Source organism: Emys orbicularis, chromosome 11 (assembly GCF_028017835.1).
Source record: "Emys orbicularis isolate rEmyOrb1 chromosome 11, rEmyOrb1.hap1, whole genome shotgun sequence".
NCBI classification, from domain to species: domain Eukaryota; kingdom Metazoa; phylum Chordata; order Testudines; family Emydidae; genus Emys; species Emys orbicularis.
The window spans coordinates 16,876,582-16,894,284 of NC_088693.1; the positions used below are offsets into that span (position 1 = coordinate 16,876,582).

Here is a 17,703-nt window from a genome sequence, read left to right on the forward strand (position 1 = left end):
GGGCTCAGGCGCTGAGCTACTGATACACACTGGCCGGTGGGTCGGGCTCTGCCCCTGCCCCATCCTGGGCTGCGGGGCTTTGTCCCTGCGCTGCAGCCCCACGCGGTCTGGGAAGGGTAGGGAGACACTCTCTCTTCCCCCCCCCCCCGCCCCTCTCCCCCGTTGGAGGGGGGGTTCCTTGCAGGGGTGCTCGGTCCCCCGCTCTGCATTTTCACCCCCCCCCCCGTGTGTCTGCAGGGAGGGCTCTGCCCTTAACCAGCACACACCTCCCAGGCGGCAGGGGCTCGGCTGCCCGCCACCCACACAGCAGGGACCCGTGGGGACAGCCGGGAGGTCACCGCCCCCCCCGCCCCGGGCGGAGCGGTCACGAACCTCCAGCTTCTCACCCCCAACGCCTCCCCTGGCATGGGGGAGGTTACCAGTGTAGGGGGCCTCGGTCCCTAAGTTACCTAGGGGTGGGTGGGGTGTGTGTGTGTAGACTCTGACCCTAATCCCCAGTGTGTGTGTATGGGGCGTTGACCTTTACCCACCCACCTGTGTGTTGGGGGGGGGGTGTTTGACCCTAACCCCCCCCCCAGTGTGTGTTGGGGAGGCGCTGCCCTTAACCTCCCCACCTGTGTTTCAGCGGAGGTGGGGGGGGGAGGGGCTCTGCCCCAACCCATCCACCGGTGTGTGGGAGGAAGGGGCCTCTCTGCTCTGTCTTGCAGGGTAACTCCCCCCCGAAAGGCTTTGGTCCGGGTTACTCTCGCCCTCACACCCCTCTTTAATGGCGGGGGGGGGGGGCACAGCCGCGTGCCCGTCGAGAACGTGCGGGAGGCCTCGGCCGGGTGGGGGGCGAGCGGGCTCGGGGGGAGGAGGGGGCACGCTCATTGCTGGCTAGCGGAGCTGTGACCCGGCGCGGCTCGCTCCGTGCAGGAGGAGGCTCGCTCCCCCCCCCGGGGCGGTGCCCGCGTGCAGTAGTTCGCAGCGCTCCGGAGCATGCCCGCCCCCCCGCCGGCTGAGCGCGCCTCGTGCCCCTAGCCCTGTCTGCTGAGGAGCCAGCGGTCCCGTGCCATGGTGGGTGCGTGTTGACTCCCTGGAAAGCGCTGCCTGCAGCCATAAAGCGCCTTCCCAGCTGAGCCGGCCGCCAGGCGGAGCTGGAGCTGGGGCAGGGCAGCACCCTCCCCCCCCAAAGGTGCCGCCACACGGGCCGCAGCGAGGAGCGTTTCAGTGGCTGCCCCCTCCCAGCTCTCGTCTGGCATAACGTGGAAGCGAGTGGAGGCTACTGGGGCCACCCCCCGTGGCGGTGCCTTTCATGCCTACAATCCGCTGCGAACTTCATTTGTGAGATGAAGAACTAGTTGAAGTAAAATGATGGTTTTCATTGTACAGCCCATTACAACTTGCGCCTTGCATCATGCCTCCTTCCCCAGCCTCATCCTTCGGCAACCCACATGCTTCCCTTTGATCAGTCACAATCTTGTCTGCAAGCAGAGAGGTTTGAATTAAGCTTAAATTACTTTTTAGTTGCCATGTCGAGAATTCATTTGAATGATTGAATTCCAGCTGCACATTTATTATTTCTGGAGCAGCGAGGGCTAGTTGATTGGAGAAGGGAAATGGTTTGCACAATGTTTTGCATGCATAGGGTATCATAGAATTGGTTATTTTATTCAAAATATTTCTGTTATTTTATTTGCTTCCCATTGCTTCCTTGGCTTTGCTTGAAGCAATGATATTTTCTTGGACCATTAATTCGTGAATCCATCTCATTTAACAAATTAACCCCAACATGGACTACTTGTCCCTGGGAAAATATATATCTTTAACCATTCCTGTAACTGTGATATGAACTTTATTTAGAAATAAGTTTCAAAAGGACAATGCAAGTTTAAGTCTGACATTATTACTTAAAATAACAAAATTAAAATGTAACAAATTGCACAAAGTATTTTAACAAAATAACACTGATCATACAATATCATAAAGATTAACAGGTATTTGCTAAAGAAACAGTAGAGTCTAGAAATATCCCAAATATACCGAGTTTACAGAGAGATTGCTGTACAAATGCAGTTATAAATACTTCACAACTAGAAAAAATACACATAACCTTTGAAATAGACTTCCCCTTACATATAAAGTCTTTATAGGAAAAAGATATGTTGAATTAAGAGTTGTTAGCACCAAAAACATTTTTTTTAGTTTTACAAAAGTTTCTATCACAAATATGAATTGTATTTCAGTTTTCCAGGATTCCTAGATGGAGTTAAAATCAAGGTGGTCTGAGGGGGAAAAATCAACATACCACATTCAGAAATTCGTATTAAATGGTTACAGAGGAAAGAGAAATAGGTAAACTATAAAAGTAAATACTGCAGTTAGAAATAAAGTCCAGATCCTGCAATCCTTTACTCAGGCAAAACTCCCATTGAAGTCAAATGGCAAATCACTTTGACCCTGATCTTCCAAACACTTATGCACATGAGTAACTTCATTCTTTATGAACTCAGTGGGCTGCTCAGATGCACAAGTAGTAGTAGGATCTGGGTATTTGATTCCAACCATTCTCGTACTGTCTCAAACATCAAAACCCTCTTGAAGTATCAATAGATACATGTTAAGGAATTACACCAACTAAAATGCACATATCCCTAGAAAATCTTATGTGAAATTGCACTAAAATAAAAAAAAAATTACAAAGTGTATGTTGTAAAATGGTCCAAGAAGGTTTATTACAGACAATTTGGCAGGCTCAAGTTTATTTTAAAGCAGTGTTTCTACATACAGTTTTAAGACTAGAACAATTATAAATCTTTCTTTAAAAAAATCCACTAACTTTGCTTGTTAATATTAACATCAACTTTTAAAAGTTAGTAATCTGTCATTTCAGGAGCATGGCACCATTTAATATTTATTGCTTTTTTTCCCTACAAATATATTTTTTCAAAAAAATTTACAACTTCTGTACAAGTATTCATAAAAAAGTGCAAAATTAAGACATTTTGTATAACAGCTTTTGCGTTCAATTTTCAGGCTCATGCATCACAATAAATGCAGTCTTATCTTTCCTTATTGCTGTGTCATGAAAATAAGTCAGGAAATACCCTTCTGTGAATCCAACAATTTAGGATAAAGTTTTTCAGCAGTTGTCCCTTTCTTTTTTTCCCCTCAGTTCCTTAAGTGCTCCATTCTTAGCCCACTGGAAAGTGTCTTTATACATCATTAGAGCCTTGGCTGGCACAGGATGAGAAGCTATCATATAAAGAATCACTCAAAGATTCTAAATTGTCTACCCCATGCCTATCAGAGCTATTTAAAGAAGCTTCTTCATTCTTTCCATTTTCTTCCTTTTGTCCTTCAACCTTGTTCAGACAATTCTTCTCTTTTTCTAATAAAATGACATTATTGCTGTTAAATTTATTGAGAGACTCCAGGGAAATTTTAGATAATCTAGTCTCAGAATCTTCCCTTGTTTTTTCAGCTTGTTTCAATTTCTGTAATAAGTAAGGAAAATATTAGAAACATATTTCTTACAAAAATAAAGCTATCCTATGTACACAGTCAATTATTTGTTTGTCGAACATTCACAGTGTTAAAGGAATAGATTGTTAGAGGCTTGTACCTAAATCCTCCAGTATAATTAAATGGAATAATAAAGTCCATTTTGGGGTTAAATCATAGCTTTACTGATTCTGCTGAGACAAATAGGACTCAATTTGCAAAACAGTTAAGTCCAATTTACATTTTATGTGGCAGATTCTGGAATTTGTATGTGTAAAATATCTTCAGCCTCTTCATAGTAATTTACATTTTCCCTCGTCACACTTTATTTATTTATTTATTGTAAGGGTAAATGAATATTTGTCTATGAGTTGAGTTTGGAGTCTGCCAAATAACTAACATGGAGTGCACATATTCCGAGGGGGAAAATATATTTTCCGTATGATACAGGCACAAATGAAACTTACTAAAAAATAACCTAACATTTTGCATGTGTAAGGCTATCGATTTCCATGAACCAAAAGCCTCCCTAATAGAAATGAAAGCAACAAGAGAGGAAATTACACTGAACTGATCCAATCCCCACAGACCAGAATCAATCAGATATTGGCTAGATCTACTTTGGGAAGTGTTGTAATTCTGTTGAAACTGCACCAAATGAAACACTGGACAATGTAGTAGCACATTATATTAAAAAAATCACAGTAGTATTATACAAGTGTAATTGCATCTCTTTGTTGGCTACAGGTACTTTCAAAGATCTTTTCAAGACTAGTTTATCAGCTGTTTAGGGAGAAGTTCAATAAAAATGACCTGTCTTTCACATACAGTCTTTTTTATCTTATGTTACCAACTCATGTTACAGATAATATTATCAAAAAATAACATTCCACATTTGATGGGACTCGGAGACCTAGGGGGCCAAGTTTTTTAAATATCCATTGTTAAATGAGGTGTGCTCTCCCAGTTAGGGTCATTCCTCATTTTCAGTAATAGTATTAGGCAGCAATGACTGGATCAATATACTATTGGCAATCCAAGAACAAACAGTGTTACTTGGTTTAGATGGATAGTTTAGGCTCACCCAAGAGTACAGCGCGACTAGAACCAGGATATCCTGGGTGATTAAACACACAATTTTAACTAGTCATCAGGGTTTGTGGAAAATATGAAGGTTAAAAATACATCAGGCTTTCTTCCTGCCATTTTTATTTAACCCTAGAGATCTTGGGCAATGGGAAGACAGATTAGATAGAGGAGAGTGCTTATTTTTCATGGCTAAATATGTAAAGGGGGGGGGGGCACGAAGCCATGCCAGCTTAGATTGTGAACTTGTCAGATCTTACAGGCTTAATGTGGCTGCCCAGGTTAGAACTTGGATGAGACCTTTCAGAAAACTTTAAATGACACTAGCAGTAATGTTGGTGACATAGTAGGTGGGACTCTTCTCTTTGGTCCAATAGTGAACGCATGCCCTGACATATTTTAAAGGGGAATTGTATTACTGCTAGTACCATTTTTTTGGATGAGACACAAAACTGTGGTCCTTACCACTGATCTCACAGTACTTTCTGAAAGAGGAGGGATGTAATCCCCAGTATTCCAGACAAATTCAAATGTTGGAAGTTACCGTGGACAGTCCACTCACTTAAAATTCCCTGTAATTTCAGTTTTCAAAGTTCTTCCCTTCCCTTAAACAATGCTGTATAGTGTTACTGACACAGAACAGATACCATATTCCAGTGTAGGCTGAATGAAGTGATCCGTATGCATACCACCTTTAAAACACTTACATAGTGCCTTTTGTCCTACAGACTAGCTAAATCTTAAATATTTTATTAAATGAATTATTGATTTCTAAATTTGAGTTACATGGCCTTTTTTTTGTTTTTTGTTTCCAACTTTCAGCTTTGCTTTGGATAAATTAAATGGGGATGTTTGGACATAGACATGGAGGGATAAACATGAGGTTTTGGGTGAAATCCTGCATCTATTACATAAATGGCAAAACTCCCATTAGTTTTAATGGGGGATTTCATCCTTTATTTGCTGGCAAGAGCTAGAATGTATGTATGGACTGACTGCACAGGGCTATTTCTGATAGTGTATTGTACACTGTTAAAATAACAACAAAAACTCTGGATGGGCTGAAAGATAGTGTAAGTCACAGTGGTGGACACGCAGTTAGCTGAGTAGTATATTCTATGTACCTGGAACCTCAATAGCTTATAACCTTATGCAAGTACAATATAAAATAGTACATCAATATAATCACACCCTTGTTAAGGTATTTAATCTGGGGGGGTCACAGCAAATAAACTATACTAAATAAATTATTGGGAAGAAAGGTATCCACACCAAATTTTAACTAAAATCATTGAACCAAATAAAACTGAAGTGCCCAGCATTGAAAACTGAATATACTGAATATACTGCAATGGATGCTCATAATTTTAAATTTGCTACACATAAGTCTTATGTGGATATAGTTCCTACCTTTATACAAAGGGAACTAGGAAGGGTGGAAAAGATGTTTCATGTGTTCCTGACAGTTGGAACACATGTGATCAAAAGGAATGGAAGGTCATCATTCTCTCACTTAATGTTTATTACTGAAACTGAGGCAAAGGCATTTGTTTTCAGGAATAAGTTAAAGATATTTTATGATAGATGATTGCCTTTTTATATATGTATTAATGCCAAGGTCAATGGTTTCATCTGATAAAAGACAGAAGATGGGCTGGGTTTTCTTTTCTCTAACATATTACTACAATATGTTGTATGAGCAAAGATGTGGGAATTACTGATAGAGTTGGGATGATATGCAAAGTATTTTTGTACCTTTCCTTTCAGCTGATGCTGATGTACTGTTTCCACTTTGTATAATACATAATGCCTCCCTTTTCTGGGTTTCCTTCTCCTTTGAACAGTGTTCAGTATTGCCAACCCCAAGCAGTCAGCCATCATGAGTCAGGCTCCCAAAATCATGAGACTGGATTAAACCACCCCACCCCTCTCTTTTTTTGTTTTTTGTTTTGTTTTGTTACAATAATACATTTTGTGTTATTTTTATTTGCCACTGGGTTTTGTGGTATTACGGTTCATGTTTACAAGCCTCATTCTGTAACCATGAGGACTAGAAACATTTTTAGAAAAGAGAGAGTGGAGATTCTCATGTAATACCATTACTCCAGGAGCTGGAGCTTTAAGAAAAAACACCAGATATCGCTAGTCTCCTAAGACAATCTTCAGATAACAGCAAGTATATAAAGGAAATGTAAATTGGGAGGTTTGGGTGTGGGAGTAGGAACAATTAAGGGAATCATACTAATGTATTAGACAAATTCATTAAGAAGAACTTCCCCCCACAGTTTAATTTGCAAGAGAACTGTGTTTGCATATCATATTAATACGTTATGCTGACCTTGGAATAAGAAGTCATGTAATATAATTCTTAATACACGTGGGCAAAAAGTTACAATATGATATTTCCTTAATTATAATTCTGGAAGTAAACTCAATTACATATAAAACTCCCCCACACAGAAAAGATTTAAGCACAATAATTTCTGTGAGGATCTTTGCAGACAATGAACTGTTCCTGTCTTATGATAATGAAATAACTTACATATCCACTTTGTAAAGGCTAACATGCATTATTTTATTATCAAGAAAGAATCCCCTTTGTTCTTTAATAATCTATTCAGTAGTTACAGAAGGTGAATACCAGTAGGATACAAAATATAGACTATTTGGATACAGAAAACATTATATTTCTTAGTTTTCATGGCAGCTTACAAAAGCTGCTGTATGAAACAAAAGGAAATCACAAAATAATAAATATTAGGATATGTTGATAAATTATAGACAGTCAAATTCTGTTCTCAGTTACCTGCATTTAGATCTATTACTGACTTCAGTGGAGTAGAACAGGTGTAACAAGGAACAGACTTTGGTTCAAAGATGTTAGCTTTGCTCATGTTTAAGTCATTAATTTACTAATGCACTTTTAGTGTCAGTTCTCACATGAAAGAATCAGTATCTTCTCCTGATGATAAGGGCCCTTCAGTGGGATATCAGATATATATATAGTATCTTGGGAAATTGGTTGGCTCAGGGATTTGGTAATGATATATACAGCCTTTAGAACCTGTAGCTCACTAGTTCAAATCAAATCTGGTCCAGGTCAGTAGTGACTGAAAGTCAGTACTATCAGAAACATGTCTAATTGACTATGTGAAATTAGTCAGTGGTCAATCTAACTGTCAGGGAACAAGCATTCCTACCACCACAGTTGGTGATATGAGTAGAGGAACGGAAATGGAAACTGAACTGCATTCTCACTTAAAACATGGTTCCCCGTTGAGGGCCAAGGCACAAGGCAGGTTCAGTGAGGAGAACTGCTGCTGACAATGCCGTACCTGTTCTGAGGTAGACGGACTGGTCTATCCTCCAAGGTGATCAACCCAGCACCTTTTCACAAGCATTAAATTCACCCAGATGAAAATTCAATAGATACAGGCACAGACTGTGTCCTGAGCCAAGATACAGTCAGTACAGAAGGTGTCATCAGGGAGCAACTTAAGCCTTCTTGATTCTTATGGTACCTTTGCAGCATCAAGGCTCAAGGCTCCTCTAATTAATGCCAACTGGCTATGAGCACAATGGGACCATACTACAATTGTGAATTGGTGTTGTGCAGGCATGCTGTGCCTCACCCCAGGACACCCCATATTAGTGTGTGTATGTGTGTAGGGGGGGCAACTGCCACAGAAGCTGGCTTTTCCACTTTACATCAGCTGAGAGCTCCCCATGTCCACAGGAATCCTCAGCCGGCCACCACCTGAGAGTGGTATACAGTTGCCGGAGGAGGAGGAGGAGAGAACCTAGTCCAGATACTACACACATTAATTAGGAATCAATTTACATTGATTGCAACTTACATTGCTCCTCTGCAGCATGGGGGATGGGTCACTTGCGGATTTTAACTAGTGTAAATGGTGGATTTTCTGTAACTAGAAGCCTATAAATCATGATTGAGGACTTCAGTAACTCAGCCAGAGGTTAGGGGTCTATTACAGGAGTGGGTGGGTGAGGTTCTGAGGCCTGCAATGTGCAGGAGGTCTGATTAGATGACCATGATGCTCCCTTCTGACCTTAAAGTCTATGAGTCTACATGGAGATATACTGCAGTCATGAATCAGAATACTTTTTCATTTTGGTTACATTCTAATGGGTTTAGCTAAGACCCAAAACTAATGTAATAAAATACCTTAGTGCAACAAATTAAGAAAACAAAGCTAACCTACATGCACATTTAAGTATTGGACATATACATTGAATATTTCTATTTTACTAACAAAGAATTTATGATGCACTTTCTAATTAAAAAAGTCATAGGGCCAGATTATGGCTGGGCAGTGGTGCAAGGAGCCTCTTCTCCTTGTGCCCGATATGCTCAGGGACAAGCCACAATTGCAGTCCTAGTGCTAACCTGAACAGCACCAGGACTAGGGCTAGCAAACTGGGACAGGGAAGGGTGGGGTGACGGCAAAGCTATTGCTGCTGAGAAGTCCACTCCTACCATATACTGGTGGAGCTACCATTGTGTAATGTAGCGAGGCACTGCTTCCTAGCCAGACTGAGCCTGTAAGGTACATCTGAGACCCAAATTAGCAAGGAAAATACTGTAGTGTAAATGCATTTTGCATCCTTCTAAGTTTAGTTAAACAGTAGTTTAAGGCGCTCAGAGTCAGTTACACACTAGAATAAAATAAACCTTACTTTTGTCTCGCATGCCCTGAGCAATTTAGTTTTTAGATTATCACAAAAGTAAAAGGAACATTGCTCCAAGTGAAGTATAGCTGCAAAACACTCCTGTGTAAAAACAACTAAATTGCGATGAGAATTAAATATAGATCAACAAAATCAATACTTAATTGTATAACTCAAGGTCTTTCATTTCAGATCTAATCCCTAATAGGAGATATCAAGTATGCTTGCTTTTGATTTTTTAAAATTATTATTTAAAACTACACCACAAGGCAAAACAATTTTCTAGCTTTTTACATTTTTTAATTCCATAAGTTACTTCGCCTGTGTGTATCCAAGGTCATATTGATTTCACAGTCTGTAACTGTTTATCATTTTAAATTCAGAGTTTTATCAATCTAGATGTCCCGTAGTTGTTACAATAACTGCTTTGCATTTGTTATACAATAGGATTAAGCAGTAAAAGACACAGATGCACTACTGTATTTATTACAAACTACCATATTGCATGCTCCGTAGGACACCTTTAATATCTATGCAGTGTCCTCTTATAAAAAGGTGTTTTGAGGACACAGGGCTGGATTCGGATCAAAGTTACACTGGTGTAAATCAGGAGTAACTCCAGTGACATCAATGGACTCACACAACTGTAACACCATTGTAAGTGAGATCAGGTTCAGGGCCATAGCATTTTGTGTTGCAAAGCCAGGTGTGGTATGAAAAGGTTCAGTTTAGCGTTGAGCTGAGGTACAGTAGTTTTCCATTAGACAGACAGAAAGGGACAGAATGCAGTGGTAGTTTCTCAATAGAAAGTGAACAGTCTCCAGATCTCATTTAGCCAAATGGATGAGAACATTAGGTGGACAGGTAAAGCTCTACAGTGAAAATAGTGGTACAATCACATCCAGGAAACTACAAAGGTGAAAGTTGTAACTGCATGACCTCTGTTATATTACAGCAGAGCTAAAAATGTAATGTTTGAACTTTTTTCTCTTTAAAGCGTAACCTTAAATAATAAGTTAAGCCTTGTTCTCCCTTATATATTGTCAGAAGCTTTCATCTATTTTCTAGACTGACGGTAAAATAATTTTTGAAATAATGAATCATTTTTCTTTTTCCTGCTTGAACAGAAATCCCATGATTATTTTGCTGTAGCAGACAATGACCTTCTCAAAGGAACCCCATCAGACTTTCAAGATAAATAATAAAGAAGCCCTCTATTTCCTGACTCAAGGAAAAATTGCATTGATATGGAGTATTTGTGCAATTATTGATCTGTTCATCATTTTATGAGAAAACAATATATACTTAGGTGAAAGTAATTTACATATGGTATTATGTGTAGCTTGATGATACTGTCAACAGAACCAGAAACTTGCATGCCATTTCTAGGATAGGGGAGTAACGTTCTACATAAATATTTAATTTTTCGTGACAAGGAGAATATTTTTGGCCCTTCTAAATTGTAAATATATTACCTAAGGGGAAATAAAGCTCATTAGCATGAGCTCTGCATGGCTCACACCTGCAGACCTGGACAAAATGGCTATTGATGAATAAATAGCTTGCTGTGGAGCTGAGAGCTGTATTATCGGTGGTTTGAATTCTTGTATGATGTGGAAAGTAAAAGACACTGCCTAGTGAATAGAGCTTTATGTGTCTAAAAACACAATTTTCATAATACGGCTAGATATATATCTGCTTTTAAGAAGGGATTAAGTGGATTCAGTTACTCAAAATGAATACTGTGCCCAGTATGAGGTTGCACCTAGAAATGTAGGCATTACAACAGCAATAATTACATACCAGTATTACCCTGACAGTTTAGCAAGCAATATTATCTCTTTGGTGATACAACAGACTTTTTACATATAAACTAGATTAGATATTCCCAACCCTTCGTTCTCTCCTCAAAGTTTTGCCTATTTTTAGTATCCAAGATTTTCAAATTCTGAAACGTTCCTGATCAGGTAAGAAACTGGGTGTGCCAAAGTATTACGAGGATGGCTGTTTTCCCATGGCACCATATGAAGACTGAGAGGGGACGTGATAATAGTTTTCAAGTTCATGAAAGGTTGTTACAGGGAGGAGGAAGAAATAGTGTTCTCCTTAACCTCTGAGGATAGTACAATAAGCAATGGTATTAAATTGCAGCCAGGGCGGTTTAGGTTGGATATTAAGAAAAACTTCCTAACTGTCAGGGTAGTTAAGCACTGGAATAAATTGCCTAGGGAGGTTGTGCAATCTCCATCATTGGAGATTTTTAAGAGCAAGTTAGACAAACACCTGTCAGGAATGGTTTAGATAATACTTAGTCCTGCCATGAGTGCACGGGACTGGACTAGATGACCTCTTGAGGTCCCTTCCAATTCTATGATGGCTACTGGATGCATGAACTGTACATGAACAAAGTGTGTTTGACAGTGGTCGAGGAGAGGATAATTTGAGTGGAATTTAGTAGAAAAAGATGGCAGCAACAACATAACAATAACCAGGTACTCAGACAACTGTGACCAGAGAAGTTAAAAAAGCAAAACACTGCTGCTTTCTCCAGAGAGTAAGCAAGGCCACAAACTGTCAGCAGACATGGAATCACCAATTCTGCTTCTCATGGAGGAAATCCAGTAGATAATTGCGATGCTAACTTCAATCACAGACTCGTCACTAGAATTAAAGAACAAATATTTATGGTGGAAAAGGAGGCTGAAACTTCAGATTTTAGCATTTGAGAGAGTGACAATTAATACAAGACACACAGGATAAACTTTGCATTTCAGAAATCAATTTACTATTACTCATGGAGAGAGTTAAGTAATTAAATGATTCTGATTTTCCAGTAAAGGGAAAAATTACAGTAAAATATTTCAGACTGAAAGGCCAAACTAAGTTACTTACAGTTATCTTACTCTACAAAACCATATAAAGTTCAATACTACCTCTGAACAGAATTAGCGTTAGCCTTACATTGCCAGTGATAACCCATTGAACACCATTTTAGTGAAAACCCTGCACACTTAAGCTAAATGCTTTCACCCTTTACCTTCTTAATCAGTTTTTGTATTCAGTGTACAGTATTTAAATATCCGGGGTTCTGTTCTGTAGAGGTGCATATGCCATGAAAGCCTGTTTGTTTGGTAGTTTAAACAGGGAAGGGATAAAATGGGGATATCCTGGCTATTTAATCCGAAATTAGCGTTTGTTAAAATTGATTTCTTTTTAAAACTAGGACTTTGGTTAGAACTGAATGAGGCATGAAACTGTAAAAACTAGTTCAAACAACCAAGTTATTTTAACAAGATAATTCACAATATGGCTCTTAGGGGGCCTGATCCTGCCACATAGATACCAATGGCAAAACTCCCATGGAATCCAATGGTAGCAGGATCAGGCACATACGACATATAATCTTTAATGACTCTCACCATGAGAGGAGTCATCTTTTCATAAGGCTGAACTGTTCTCAAATGATTTTTCATAAGCATTAGTCACACACTTGCCTGTCTTCATGTTCCACCTTTGGCTTTCTATTTATTCTGGTAATTACAAAGAAATTTCTCCCCTCACTCTCCAGTTATGTCTGAGTCCTTTATTGTCTGAGTGTTAGTAACCCAGTGTACTGATGGAAAATGGGATTCCACTGTACAATGTCTCCTTCAAGACTCAGTAGTGGAGAGTAACTGGTGGTAGGTAATGATGTTCTGCTCTAATAACCCTCCCTTTTGGGCATCTGAACTAGATTCTCTTCATGTTAGCCTGTGAACATCCAGAGGGCACCACCTGACCCAATGGGAAAGAGGCAGAAGCAGCAGAAGTAGAAATAGCAGTTTTCAAGTGGCAGCATCAGTAGCAGTCAGCACAATGAAGAGACTGTGCAGATAAAGTCCTCCTCTCCTTGCTATGAAAAGCAGCAGGTGTTTATACACTCAGGGGGACATCCCCACCCCAGTGCCTAGCACAAGTAGTTTGACTATGTTGGGAGATGTGTAGAGGGAAGAAAGAGAGCACCCTTCCTCACATGGCTGTAGAAACGATTCGCAGGAGATACTCCATTTAAATTGCTGGAATAGCTTAGGGTTGCCAACTTTCTAATTGCAGAAAACTGAACACCATTGCCCCACCACCGGCCCTGCCCCTGCTCACTCCATCCTCCCTCCCTCCCTCGCTCGCTCTTCCCCACCCTCGCTCACTTTAACTGGGCTGGGGCAGGAGTTGGGGTGCAGGAGGGGTGAGGTCTCCAGCTGGGGGTGCAGTGTCTGGGGTGGGGCTGAGGATGAGGGGCTTGGGGTGCAGGAGGAGGCTCCCAGCTGGGGTGAGGGGTTCAGAGTGTGGGAAGGGGCTCACGGCTGGGGCAGGGGTTTGGGGTGTGCTAGGGGGTACAGGCTCTGGGATGGGGGGTGCGGGCTCCTGGGTGAGACCAGAAATGAAGGGTTCAGGGTGTGGAAGGGGTGTGTGCTCTGGGAGAGAGTTTGGGTGCAGGAGGGGGCTCAGGGCCAGGGTAGGAGGTTGGGGTGTGGGAGGGGGTTCAGGCTCTGGGTGGCACTTACCTCAGGCGGCTCCCAGGAAGTGGCCACATGTCTCTCTGGCTCCTTGGCGGAGGTGTGGCCCGGGGGCTCTGCATGCCCACAGGCACTGACCCCGCAGCTCCCATTGGCTGCAGTTCCTGGCCAGTGGGAACTGTGGAGCCAGCGCTTGGGGTGGGGGCAGCACACGGAGCCCCCCTGGTCGCGCCTCCACCTAGGAGCCAGAGCGACATGCCGGCCACTTCCCAGGAACTTGGGACGGAGCCTGCCAGTGCTGCCAACACGACTTTTAATGGCCCAGTCAGCAGTGCTGACCAGAGCTGCCAGGGTCCCTTTTTGACTGGGTGTTCCGGCCGAAAACCAGACACCTGGCAACTCTAGGGACAGCCTCTATGGCCCTTGCATGCTCTCTGTGTAAGGGGACTGGGGGAGGGAACACAGGATCTGCCCATATCCACCAGTTCACCCTACTTCATTTCCAAACACCCTCTTGTGTACTGCTGCACAGGAAGCCTCTGCATAATGAGACTCCATGTCATACAGGCAGCATGCATATACAGCATGGCTCCCCTAAAAAATCCTACCTTCCTTGGGCAACAGAATTACACTGGTTTCACTGCCAGCAGGCCCTTCACACCTGCACTTGTGGAAGCAGGATTTGCCAGTAAACACTACCAAGTCAAAATTAAGAGGCTTTTTTGGGGGTTGTTCATGGGAGCAAGAATCTCCTCACTTCCCCTCCATCTCAGGTCTTAAAGTTACAATGTGCAGGTAAAGTGTTTATCTGGAGAATTTGCATATTCATGGTTCCATTGGCCAGGCTCCCATATCTCCCCAAACTGGCTACACCTGCCCCCCCCCCCCACGCAAATCCTCAATGGAAGTGTATCCCCCCGCCCCAGCATATGCACTCTATTTATAACTTGTTCTGACCTGTGCAATGGAAAGGCAACATTGAGGAGAGCTTAATAAGACTGGGACTTTTCAGCCTGGAAAAGAGAAAACTAAGGCGGGATATGTTAGAGGTCTATAAAATCATGACTGGTGAGTAGAAAGTAAATGAGGAAGTCAAGTATCAGGGGGTAGCCATGTTAGTCTGTATCCACAAAAACAACAAGGAGTTAAAGACTTAAAGACTACCAGATTTATTTGGGCATAAGCTTTCCTGGGTAAAAAACCCACTTCTTCAGATGACTGGAACCAAACAAAAACAGAAATCGCACTGTCCATATTGAAACCTTTTCCTCTATCCATCAGCAGTCAAACCCTGTACATAAGTATATTTCACATACACTTTTTTTAATTCCCTGCAACCAATTTACTTGTCCTATAGCCCAGAAAATTTGTGGGAAGGGAGGGGCAGAAGCCACAGAGGCACACACACAAAAACCAGAACAGTCAAGGCTGGAAAAAAACCCACCAGATTTAAGTAAGGGGAGAAATTACTTTTGCACTTTTTAAAGTATATTTCAGTCTAGCTGGTTGTGTCAATAAAGAGCTCATAGTATAAACAAGCTAGAAAATAAATGTTATGAAGGATGTTCCATTTTATGTGGTTTGAATTTGATTAGTGATTAGTCTTGGTGGTTTAAGTCACATGGGAACAATAATCAAGGTTTCTCTACTGCAGCTCTGTAACAACTGGAAAACACTCTGCTGGCTCGTGTCCCATACTATGATGGGATATTAACCTAAAATCTAATTAATCTATGAATGAATTATGGCTCTAGAAATACACTGCATTATAATCAATTTTAAGTGAGATCCTAACAGAAGATAAGATGAAGAAAAAGCTGTAAAATTACCACAGGTTGATAAATTCTGTTTACTATGTCTGATGATTTTTAGGGGGATAATTTTACAATCCATCAAACTTTTGTCAGTTCAAAAGTCACACTGCCAAACGTATGCAGTAAATTAATTTTTAAATTTACATATTTATTAAATATCTTATTGAAAACAGCATGAAGTAAGTCCGGTTTGAATAATAAAATAACTTGTTATTCTACTGGAAGCAAACAAAAAACCCACAACCCTCCTATTGAAAAAGACTTTATACTCAGGCAATAATCATATAAATCTCTATCTGAATTAGGTAAGTAAAACAATGTATTATTAAGTCACTCACCAAAATTTACACTAAGAATTATGACACTGATGAAAAACAATCAAGCCAAGAAAATTCATAATTTAAATGCCAAGAAATTCATGGTTAAGATTGAAATTTGCCATAAGCGTGTGTTTCTCATCTTGGGCCTGGGCTCCATTAGTGGTGCCAGACAAGTCTGGGAGGGTGTGGGAAACTGCACCCACTCTGACTTGGCACTGTAAACATGCTGTGGGGAGCTCCTTGGAACCCATATTCCCTCTCTGCACCTGCAGGAACCCTGAATGACATTGCCACAGAAGCAGCTTAAGTGAATAGGGGTACTGGCTCAGGAAGTAGCTCACTTACCCAAGGTTTGGTTTTGCACTCACAACACCAGAGAGCTCAGCTGCAAAAGCATGTGGTCCAGCCTCATTCTGGACACCTCCCACCAGAAGCAGAATGAGAACCATGTAACTTGATGAAGAATGAGGAAAGGAGCATAGGGATCAATCAGGTGAGAGGAATGGAAAAAAGGAAAAAAAACCCTTTGAAATCAAAATTTAAAAAAAGAGAAATAATTGGAGGGGGGAAGGGGAGGAGAGGGTAAAGAATGTGTTGGGGAGAGAGAGAGTAAAGAGCAACAAACCTTGCCACTGTGGTCGGGTATGGCACAAGAGGTTACGAAAGAGGAGGGTAACAACCCACCAATCTGTCACAAACTGGCAAAGAGGGGAGCTCCAAAAAAGATGGACAGGGAACCATTCTGATATGTTTTCCTAGGCGCACTGGAAACAGCAGAGACCAGTCAAGGAGAGTTCCTGGCAGGAGCCACATTTCAGCCTTATCTATAAATCATTGTTGCTTTAATGATTTTCTGTTACAACTTTGACATGTCCTGGACTCCCACTGCTGTTTCTCCTGTGTTATGTCCCACTGATACGCTGCTGAAATCAATGGAATGTCAGTAATGCCTGTCTTGATGCCCCCTTGATTTCCTTTTCTCAGTATCATCTCCATACCTTTTCTCACGCAACAAAAACCCTTTCCAAACCTGGTCCACCAAGTCATTACCTTCTACTCATTCCAATCTCCCCTAAACAATCATTTCTTCCAGGCCCTCTACAACAGGTGATTTGATCTAAACAGACAAAACCAAGTTTTACTTGAGAGGAACCATTCAGGTGTGCATGCATTGTAACCACGTCACCATAACTCTTGTGGTTCCTTCCCCAATCCCTGTTCTCATTAGCTGCTCTCACTCACAGTATCATCTCCAATATTAGAATGTAAAATGCTTGGGTCAGGGAGCATGTCTCTTTATTTAATCTATACAGTATCTAGCACATCTCTGGATGATAAGGCGTACTTTATGCATGGTGCAGAAGAGAAGCAATGTGTTTCTGGACTCCTTGCACATAGCAGTCCAGTAGAAAACCGCCATGTATTTGTGGTGGCGCTGGTTAGGCTAGTAACTGAGTAATGTAGTCTGAGTAGTGTAGTCAGTGGCCTAAAATACATCTGGGCGGACACAAATATAGATCATAGAGTAATCTAATATTTGCCATGCAACTCAAGGATCCAGTCTTGGGATGTGTGACTCATCTGGCTTACTCCACAGGGAAATGACCGAGACAAGAGGAGACATGCAGGAAATAGGTGAGTCATGTCAGACACAAAACCAAATGGTAGAAGACACCCTTCACCCCCTGCTGTAGAGAATCATCACAGAGAAACATCAGTAGGAATAAGCAGAGCATGTTGGCACCGAGAAGTGGACTGCAGGTTACATAGCTAGAAAGCTACCACAGCTAAAATAGCTGTTAGATGTTGTATGTGACA

The 17,703-nt window shown here is 41.5% G+C and overlaps 1 protein-coding gene across 1 annotated transcript in view; it reads right to left on the minus strand.

Moving 5' to 3' along the window:
* Window positions 1-3,194: 3,194 nt before the first annotated feature.
* NCKAP5 (NCK associated protein 5) overlaps window positions 3,195-17,703 on the minus strand; it is a 471,806-nt gene continuing 457,297 nt past the window's right edge. The window contains 1 exon segment of the mRNA XM_065413737.1: window positions 3,195-3,476. Coding sequence (XP_065269809.1) covers window positions 3,195-3,476 — 282 coding nt within the window.